This window comes from Puntigrus tetrazona, chromosome 13 (assembly GCF_018831695.1).
Source record: "Puntigrus tetrazona isolate hp1 chromosome 13, ASM1883169v1, whole genome shotgun sequence".
Lineage (NCBI taxonomy): Eukaryota > Metazoa > Chordata > Actinopteri > Cypriniformes > Cyprinidae > Puntigrus > Puntigrus tetrazona.
The window spans coordinates 11,643,066-11,652,854 of record NC_056711.1 but is presented as its reverse complement, the minus strand read 5'-3'; the positions used below and the strand labels follow the sequence as shown (position 1 = coordinate 11,652,854).

The 9,789-nt window shown below is 39.1% G+C and overlaps 1 protein-coding gene across 1 annotated transcript; it reads left to right on the top strand.

Annotated features, from left to right (window-relative positions):
• Positions 1–4,928: 4,928 nt before the first annotated feature.
• Positions 4,929–8,925, top strand: six1a (SIX homeobox 1a). The gene is made up of 2 exons (XM_043254698.1): positions 4,929–5,814; positions 6,605–8,925. The coding sequence occupies exons 1-2, from the start codon at positions 5,255–5,257 to the stop codon at positions 6,894–6,896; spliced, it is 852 nt and encodes a 283-aa protein (XP_043110633.1). The 5' UTR covers positions 4,929–5,254; the 3' UTR covers positions 6,897–8,925.
• Positions 8,926–9,789: the final 864 nt, after the last annotated feature.

Below are 9,789 nucleotides of genomic sequence, written 5' to 3'. Positions count from 1 at the left end.
CTCCTGATTCAGACAAGATGGCTTTTTCACTAAGAATACAGGATTTGTTTTAGTTGAAAGAAATGGTTTTCGGTTAATGATGGATTTACTTATTACAAACAAACTGCTTTTCGCATCATAAAAGTTAAATAACCGATTATTTGTGAATTATTGTGTGGTCTTTATTCACTGTTTGGAGCATTCTGCCGGCACCCATTCACTGCAGAGGATCCATTGGTGAGCAAGTGATGAAGTGCAAAATTTCTCCAAATCTGTTCTCTGTTCTCATTGACATTTTGGACGGCCTGAGGGTGAGTACATTTCAGCGAACTCTCATTTCTGACTGAACTATTTCTCTTTTAAGACCACAAAAACTTAAGCTAACCAGCCAAGCAGTATCAGTTGCCAAAGCTTTTCTCTGAATCTTAGCTGAGAGAACTAGTTTGGATGCCCGATTATACCATCATCTCAGCAATATTGCTGGAAGTCGTTTCGCAATGTAATTCATGACACCAAGTAGGGAAAAGCAGGACAGGACAATAGAAGAGAGAGAAAAGGAAATAAGAGCATTGTCACCTGTTCCCAAACAGCCTAGGTGACCCGGTTGCCATGAGAGACAACCAGGTATCAGATGACACCGGCTCGAAAAAATTAACGCTTTGAAAGAGAAGAGTGTCTGTTAAAATGTATAACATGTGCTGATTTTGACCCCGCGCAATGGTTTTATGTCATTTTGTCATTAATAATCTGCAAATAAAAAAACGTGATGATGATTGAAACCACTCAAACATACCTCACACTGAGCAACAATAAGAAGCGGTAATAAAAAAATATGAACCTCTCAAACTGAGCCTTATTAAAAACTAAGACCTCTCACCTTTGGGGGTTTGAAAGGAGGGGGACTTAACCCTGAATAGAAAACAGAGCTGGATTTGTAACCTGAACCTCCCCCCACGCCCCCACTAATGAGAGGTCAAAGGGCACACGCTGCTCCTCAGCTGTGTTTCATACCTGTGTGTGTGTGTGTGTGTGTGTGTGTGTGTGTGTTTCGTTCACTGGTAAGGTTTTGATGATGTATTTGAACCAGACATACTGCATGAGATGTGTAAGTGTGAATGTCAAACGTAAACGCAGAGTGTCAGATATACTTGCTGACAAATGTGAAAACCATTACCTCGGTTTAAAGTCTAAAGTTTGCACTGAACAGATAAGTTCAACTTAAGTTGAACTTGAATTCTAACATACCATAAATAACATAAATAACATAAATAATAACATTTATGATCACATTTTCAATCTTTGCCTTCTGGGATATGAGGCTGTCATTCATCTTGACTGAACTTTGACCTCTGCGGTCTTACATAATTTCTTTGGTATGCCTGCTAAGAAAAAGAGAAGGAGAGGTACAGATTTGTCATGCACAAAGCACAGGTTTTGTGCAGTTATAGGCCACTTGTACTTTTCAGAAATGGCTAAACACTTTGTTTTGACCAACAGATGCAGAATCAGTTGTATAACAGTTCAAAAGCATTTATTTTAGAGGTAGGGTTAGTCTGGAGTACTATAATTGAAAGAAATATGTGAAAGTGTAACATATGACATCAGCTAAAAGCGTGTGTAGTTGAATGGCACGGGTTCTTGAAATTAAGAGAATACGTAATGATTTCAGTGTAACACACACTTACACACACACACACTTGGGGTTAATCTATGCCCCCCGGTGAAATTGGACCACAGAGCGAGAGAGCACAACTGTTTTTTTCATTACTGCTTCTTACAGGCCACACACACCACTTATTAAGAGCGCAGGACAGACATTGCTCTTCAATTTATTCAATGGCATTTTATCATCTTATCATCCAGATTCTGATCTGAAACAACATCTGCTGCAAAAAAGAAGATAATAACAAGACAGAATTACAAAACTTGAACAAAACAAGAGTATGAAATAGATGCTATTTTACAGAGGGTGAGAATGATTGTTTGTCAGTTTGTGGAAAAATACAGATAAGACGACACTGACTGGCGCCCTCTTCCTGTAGTATAAAAATATGACACTTGGAGTGTGCAGACAAGTTTGGATTATGCTCTAGATAGATATGAGAGAGAGAAAATGATTGTTATTGATCCTTTTTAAATACTATATGATACAATTATAAAGTATTTGCTGAATGTGAATTATTAGTATTATTACTGTTATTAATACTTTAATTATGATATCATTATAGCATTATGATATATTAATGTCAATTTTTAATTACACCAAAAATATTTCTTATTTAGTTTGAAATATGTAATTTCCCATCTCCTGATAGCTTTTTAGAATCCTTTAATTACTCAATGAATTATGTTAATACAACGGAGACTGCTTGTAGTGCACTGTGAAATGTTATCATTGCAATATTATTTTTGTTTCCAATCTTATTTGCGTACTTTATGCTCTAATTTAAATTAGCAGAGTTTCAGATTAACTTTGAGTAATTAAAATCAAAGTGCAAAGAAGTGCACTGAAATTATCATTGCAGGTTGTGCATGTGTCTTAAAAATTCAATTGAATAGATTTATGTGAGGTTTTCCATTTAAGTGTTTTCAAATATAATAAAAAATTCGATTAAGATATAGGCTGCGTTGTTGTTTTCGCATATTTTGCAATCAAAAGCAACTATTCACACAATCCCAGCTCAGTTTATGCAAAAAAAATAATAAGAATAAACTATAATCTAAATTTTGACGTTAAAGCAAGGCATATAGTAAGCATGACTTTGTTGGCATCTAATTACAAGCCAAAAGTCGCCTCTGCGTCTAAATACGGCCGTGGAAACAAAACCAATGCAGCCGAATTATGTTTGAAATGCATTCAGCAATCCAGATCCTGCTGAAAAATGTTGCCGTTTAAAACGAATTAAAATGAAAGCGAAAGCTCCATTAGTCGATGTTATTTTAAAGCTAAAGCTGGAAGGCGCGACGGTTTTTCTCTCTCGGCTGCAACGACTTCTAATTAGCGGTGGATTCCCCTCCGCTTAGTCTTTTATTTACACCTCACAGAAAACTCATAAACACACACTCAGTGAAAAGAAAACAGTTTACACCTTCACAGTGGTGGAGCGCGGACTACTAAACATGAAATACGGTGACATTTATGTTGCTCTTATTAGGATGGTGTGTGTGTGAGTGTGCGCGCGCGCGCGCGTGCGTGCGTCCTTCTCCACGTATCATCACAGTAGAGCCCACCGGTAACGTGTGCGAGCGCGCGCGCTTCTGTTGGTCCTGAACATCTTGAAATGATCATGATCTGAGAGCGGGCACGCCGCCGTGCTGGGGGCTGGTAGAAGCTCTGGTGTGGGACGGAGGGGGTGCATTGTGCTGAACATACTACCGTAACTTGAGATGCCATCGGCCCATCAACCGTTTAGGACAGTAAGAGATAGTTTTAAGCGCGAATTTGTTCAAAATATTAGAATTAATTTGTGCGTTCAAAGGGCTAGAAGTAGAACTTAATACGTAAACGGGTCGCAGTTTACATTACACTGTGCAATTATAAAAGCAATTAATACTACTAAACCGTATAGGCTATTGTTTTTTTAATTTAGATGTTACTTTATAAAAATACCACATAAGATGCAATTGGCTACATGTACATTTGAGTTTGATGTACAGATGTACAGATTAATAACAATTCTGACTGGCAAAATGTGCAGATTAAGTCGATTATTTTAAAACGCACTTAACATCTGCTCGCTGAGTAAACCATATTTGTTGAATGGCATTAATAAACCATTAAGAAAAAGAGAGGGGCGCCGATAAACGGCCCCTGACAGAACACGATTGATTGTTTTCACAGGTGTCGAGAGGACAATTAAAGATTACACAGATATTAATTAGCATTAGGGAATATTCAAGACCTGGATTCCTCGCGCCGTCCTAAAACGGAGAGGGAAAAATTAGGGGTATATTTTTTCCAAAAAATAAAATATCCTCAGGCGGGCCAGCTGGATTTCCCGGTGTCGTGTTACGGATATCTTCAGAGATAAAGAGCTGTGACCTAGAGACTAAGAGCTCGTCAAGCTCACAAGTTATTCGCTAATGGATCGGTTTAGTGTTTCAGACCCAGCTTACAAAACCACACGGACCGAATGCTCCAACGGAGGGGCGTTTTCAACAAGATGAACTTATTCAGTTGTTTATTCAACTTAAAACAATGCATACGCTTCTAAAATGAAGGTAATTCAGTATTGTTCAGCAATAAATAATCCTAACAACAGTTATGGTTCTTAGAGATTAAAGTAGTTCTTGATATTTCTTACTTTTTGATTATTTTTTAAAATATTCTTAAGAAGGTAGGCCTTGGCTGTATAATATAGACAAAAACAATTTATAACTATTAGCTATCTACAGTAGCTATGGTAACTATCAGATAACTGAAATGAAGTCCGATTCGGGTATCATTAGATTCAGGCCGGTTCAAGTTAGTTCAAATGGCAGAAGTATGGCATGTATTGGCAAATGTATGATGTATGAATTATTATAGGTATTGTTGTGTAATTTTTAATTAGTAAAACGAAGTCTAACAATTATTACTTAATTTAAAAGTTGTGTAGCTGAATTATTCATGCATCACCTAAATAACCTAAACGCGCCAAATTAACAAGCTGTGAAAATACCACTTAATTAGGAGCGCACAGTGGTCATCGTGATTAATTGCAGAACACCTATTCATTTAGAATGTCTTTAATTAAAAGCAGAAGTACCAAAAATATAGCTTGAAGTAGTTGATCTAAATATGCGATATTGAGAAAAACGGAAGACGTATATCCTGTATGCAAGGTTGTGGAGGTGCTTGGGATCATTTAATAATTGATTAGTAGGCTATCAACTGCAGTGTGAGTGAGTATGTGCGTGAGTGTGTGTGTGTGTGTGTGTTCAAGGTCTCCAGTTTCAGGCCTTGACGTCCGCCCTCCGGGGAGGAAACGGAACGGATCTGTAGATGCAGTTCTGCTCTGCTGGCCGGTTTCAGAACAGACCGGGGCGCGCTAATCACGGAATGACGCTGCGCTGGGTTTCTCAGTCATACAGTACAATCCGCACCCGAATCTCACGTGTGCAACCCCGACGGGTGACAGCGGTGCCACACAACCGGACAGCAGGCTGTTATCGAAATTGGAGCATCAAGAGATAAACGTGGCACGGGGATTTTTGCCTGAGAAGCCATTTGAGAGGAATACACACAGAGCCTCGGGATAGGAGGTTACTGCGTGGTGGATTGCACCGGGCCGCGATGTCAATCTTGCCCTCTTTCGGTTTTACGCAGGAGCAGGTCGCGTGCGTCTGCGAGGTGCTGCAGCAGGGTGGAAACCTGGAGAGGCTCGGACGTTTCCTTTGGTCCCTGCCGGCCTGCGACCACCTCCACAAGAACGAATCCGTGCTGAAAGCGAAGGCCGTGGTGGCCTTCCACCGGGGGAACTTCCGCGAGCTCTACAAGATCCTGGAGAGCCACCAGTTCTCCGCGCACAACCACCCGAAGCTGCAGCAGCTGTGGCTGAAGGCGCACTACGTGGAGGCGGAAAAGTTACGGGGCCGCCCGCTAGGCGCTGTGGGCAAATACCGCGTGCGCAGGAAATTTCCTTTGCCCCGTACGATCTGGGACGGCGAGGAGACTAGCTACTGCTTCAAGGAGAAGTCTCGGGGCGTGCTGCGTGAATGGTACACGCACAACCCCTATCCGTCTCCGCGGGAGAAGCGGGAGCTGGCGGAGGCAACGGGACTGACCACCACACAGGTCAGCAACTGGTTTAAAAACAGGAGGCAGAGAGACCGGGCAGCTGAGGCTAAAGAGAGGTGAGATAGAACTGCAAAAATAAATACACACACAAATATACAGGTGGCCTATAGGCCTACCGTGAACGTAGGTGTGTGAAATAAACGTTTTCAATAAAAAAAATAAATATATATATAGCGTTGATTATTGCAGTCACTTACAGAGAGTACAACAATAGCGTGTTTGAAGAATGTATCGTTATGTCAGAAATATAATGGCCTACTGACACTCAAATTTAACTGTAAACACGAATCTAAACCAACATCAAGTTACACTGTCTAAATGTATAATTTGTAGTCTATATTTAATACTTGATACGTTGCCTGGACATTTTTATTTTCATAAATAAAAGTTAGGTTTTTAAAAGAGGTCTCTTTTTATTTTAAAGAACGAAACAAGAGCAGAAGACCGAAAAAAAATCTTATTGCATCGATAATTTATTTAGGCCTGTATTGTTAAAATGTTAATGTTAAGATGTTAAAATATTAGTGTTCATATAAATATGTCTAATGGCTAAGGCTACTTTGAATTCTATTGTCTAAAATCCTGTCGTAAATCTGTGATGACAGTTATCTTTTCAGTCATGTTGACATACAGACTTAGAATTTTTTTTTTTTAGCCTTTTGTTAAAAACAAGGCAAACCCCGAGCATTCGTTTTTACGTATAGCTGCGTGGGATAATAATCATTTAAAAACTGAACTATTTTGAAACTCCGACATGCATATTAAAATCTATCACTTTCTAACAGGCTTCTGCGTAGGCCTGTAACATCAATACAATGCGTTAATAATGTAATATTCGCCCAACAGAGAAAACAGCGAGAACAACGGCGTTGGAGGTAAGCAGAGCCAGCGGTCTCCGCTCGACGGAGTCAAGTCGCTCATGTCCAGCTCAGAGGATGAGTTCTCTCCGCCGCAGAGCCCCGAGCACAGCTCCGTGCTTCTGCTGCAGGGAAACATGAACAATCCCGGGGCTCCCGCGTACCCAATGCCCGGCCTCGGTGCGCAGCACTCGGTGCACAGCATGCAAGGACATCCGCATCAGATCCAGGATTCACTGTTGGGATCTCTAACATCCAGCCTTGTGGATTTAGGATCTTAGGACGTCTCGTTCGTAATTTAAGCGACAAGACTTAAAACCATAAATAACCAATATTTACGGCGTTACCGTATATTCTCATGACGCACAGGACGTTTGCTAAAATAAACTACTCTTTTGCAAACGATTGGGAAAATGGGAGAAAATCAAAAAAGTTTCTCTGAGTTTTGGGAATTTTAAGTATACTGGACAAGTGCGTAAAATTTGTAAAAAAAAAAACAGTAAGGCCAATATTTAAGGAAATTCGCAGTACTGTTGGATACATAAACCTTTAATAATTTATGATGTTTTACTCAAAGATTAATTTATAGAAATTGTTCTGTATTGGACAGTACGAATAGCAGGGATTTTAATGAGAAATCATTGGCTTCGGACATCTTAAACTAAACTCTGTGGATGTGGAAACTTTGTTTCGTTCTTTTTTTATTTAGTTTAAATATAACACTACGTTGTATTTGTAGTTTTGAAAACAGAGGCTCTCCAATTTTTTTTTATTTTTTTTTTTATATCACACATCGTCCACGTTTTAAGTCAAGTCAACGTTTTGAGCATTTGTCTTTGACTCGGAAAAGCCTGTTAATCAAAATAAAGAAAATCAGGAGACTACAATAAATAAACACGAAGGCTCAAAATAATAAAAATATGTCAATCCACGTGACACATCCAAGCCGGAAGAGGGCATGAGCGCGTGAAAAATGAGAACGACAGAAACATCAACAAGAAAAATTGGCCCTTTTGCAGAGAGGACAGAGAGACGCCAAGAGGCGCCAGGCTGACTCTTTGACCGTTATTCAGGAAAACTAAAATTAAAAAAGGTAACAAAAAAAAAACAACAACAAACAAAAAAGAAACACGGGCACACTGAGTCACTTTAAGCTTTGTAACATTACGTTTTCTAAACATTTCTTAGTTCATTACGCTTTAATAAAAAAAAAACAGAATGGAGACAGAGGGAGAAAAAGGGAGTATTGCTCATTTTTCTGTTTGTTCTGTCAGTTCTGGGCCACTGGAAACTGACACGACACGCAAGAGAAGCTCTAAAGACCCTCCACCCAAAACAAAAACCTCTACAAAACAATTGAAACGATAGTGAGCTTAATCGTCTTTTTTTAGTAAAAAAAAAAAAAAAAAAAAAAACAAATGGAAAAACTAAAGATTAAAAATCGAATTTGTCGCGCGTTTGTTGACATTTTTAACCGCGAGGAAGGAATCGGACGATACGAAAAACAACATTTCTGGAACAATGCGCAATGTGAATTATTCTGTGTCTTTTTACGTCGATAGTCTCGTGTCAGTGTAAATGGTTTTGAGCAGAGAGCGCAGAGGGTTTCCGGGCCCTAATTAAAACCATTCTCCGGGTTTAGAGGGGCTTGATTGCAGGAATGAGGAGGGACACCCTACCAGCCTCGAGCCACGGGGTGTTGCACAACAGAAATCTATCTATCTATCTATCTATCTATCTATCTATCTATCTATCTATCTATCTATCTATCTATCTATCTGTCTATCTGTCTGTCTATCTAGATTTAAAAACATTCAATATTCATTGTCACTTTTGACAAAACATAAACAGGAAATATTCTAAATATTTTTCATATTGGGAATAAATATCTTCTCGAGACTTAAACTGAGGAACCCAGAATTCTTCCACCAATAAGGCCAATGCTGGGCATGAATGTCAGCTGCGGTTTTAATCAACAGTCTAATTATATTTTGCACATATAAACATTCCTTACATCTGCTATGCTCATATTGGTGGAAATTGAGAAATCCAAATAAAAAAAAAAAAAGGTTTCTTTTCATTTCTGTGCTGGTGATGTGGCCCACTCTGTTTTCCCCGACCGATTCGACGACATAGTTTGATAACTGAGTAAAAGTTTAAAATAGCTATGAATCAGACTTTTCATTTTTCGTGATAATCCAACCCCAGACAAAGTGTCATCATCAAATGCCTTTTTGTTTATGCTTTCACCCTGGACTTTCTTTAGGGACCACAATTTACACAGTAAATCTGAAACGATCGGTTAATGTCAAAACATTTAAGGTAAAAAATTTTAAAAAGCGAATGTTCTGTGCATTCATGGCCTGTAAGGTAAAATGCGTGAATAAATATGCAACTGCATATAGTATATAGATTAGATTGGTGCCGCTTCCATTCTCTGACGCAGACGAAACGCCAGGAAATACTTTCAGGTTCGCCACCTGTACGATGTGTGACAGTCAATCTCACACAACAGGATCTGTTTGTCAGATAGCTTCACCTGCACAGGTAGTCACTCATCCAGAACTCTCAAGGAAACTGACCCTTAAATGGGTTTTGGGGGGAGGGGGTGGGCGCACCGAAGGAGCTTTTAAAGTGAGTCTCAAGAGAGCTAAAAGAGGGGGATTCAGTTACCAATGATGCATGGACCTGACAACACTTCAACCAGCCAGACCCCCGACAAAGACTAACATGTGTTTGTGGGAAAGGGATATGGGCGATACATCAGTTTTGAAATCCACTTTTCTGAAGGTCACTGAAACTGAAGCAGCCATTTCTCACTTACAGTATAGTAGGACACACACACACACACACACACACACACACACACACTCAGAGATAAGATAACGCGATAACATTACTAGATAACATTACTATTTGTACGTTCTATTTAATTATCTATTTTTTTTTCGTTAAATAAATACGAAATATTTTATAAAAACAACTATAACAATACATACATACATTTAATGGTGTTACCAAAAAAGTATATATTTTAAAATGAATATCTGTTATTTATAGCATCTTTGCATTAAATAGATAAAGAGGTCCCTGTCGAAACGAAGAAAAAAAAAAAATTAATTTTGGCAGCTCTTTCAGGCTTGGAAGCATTAAGCCAAAGTTTCACTCCCAAGA

Coding starts and splice junctions, on each gene's coding strand:
- six1a (XM_043254698.1), top strand. CDS start 5,255: ATGTCAATCTTGCCCTCTTTCGGTTTTACGCAGGAGCAGGTCGCGTGC. Junction 5,815..6,604: donor GCAGCTGAGGCTAAAGAGAG/GTGAGATAGAAC, acceptor TTCGCCCAACAG/AGAAAACAGCGAGAACAACG.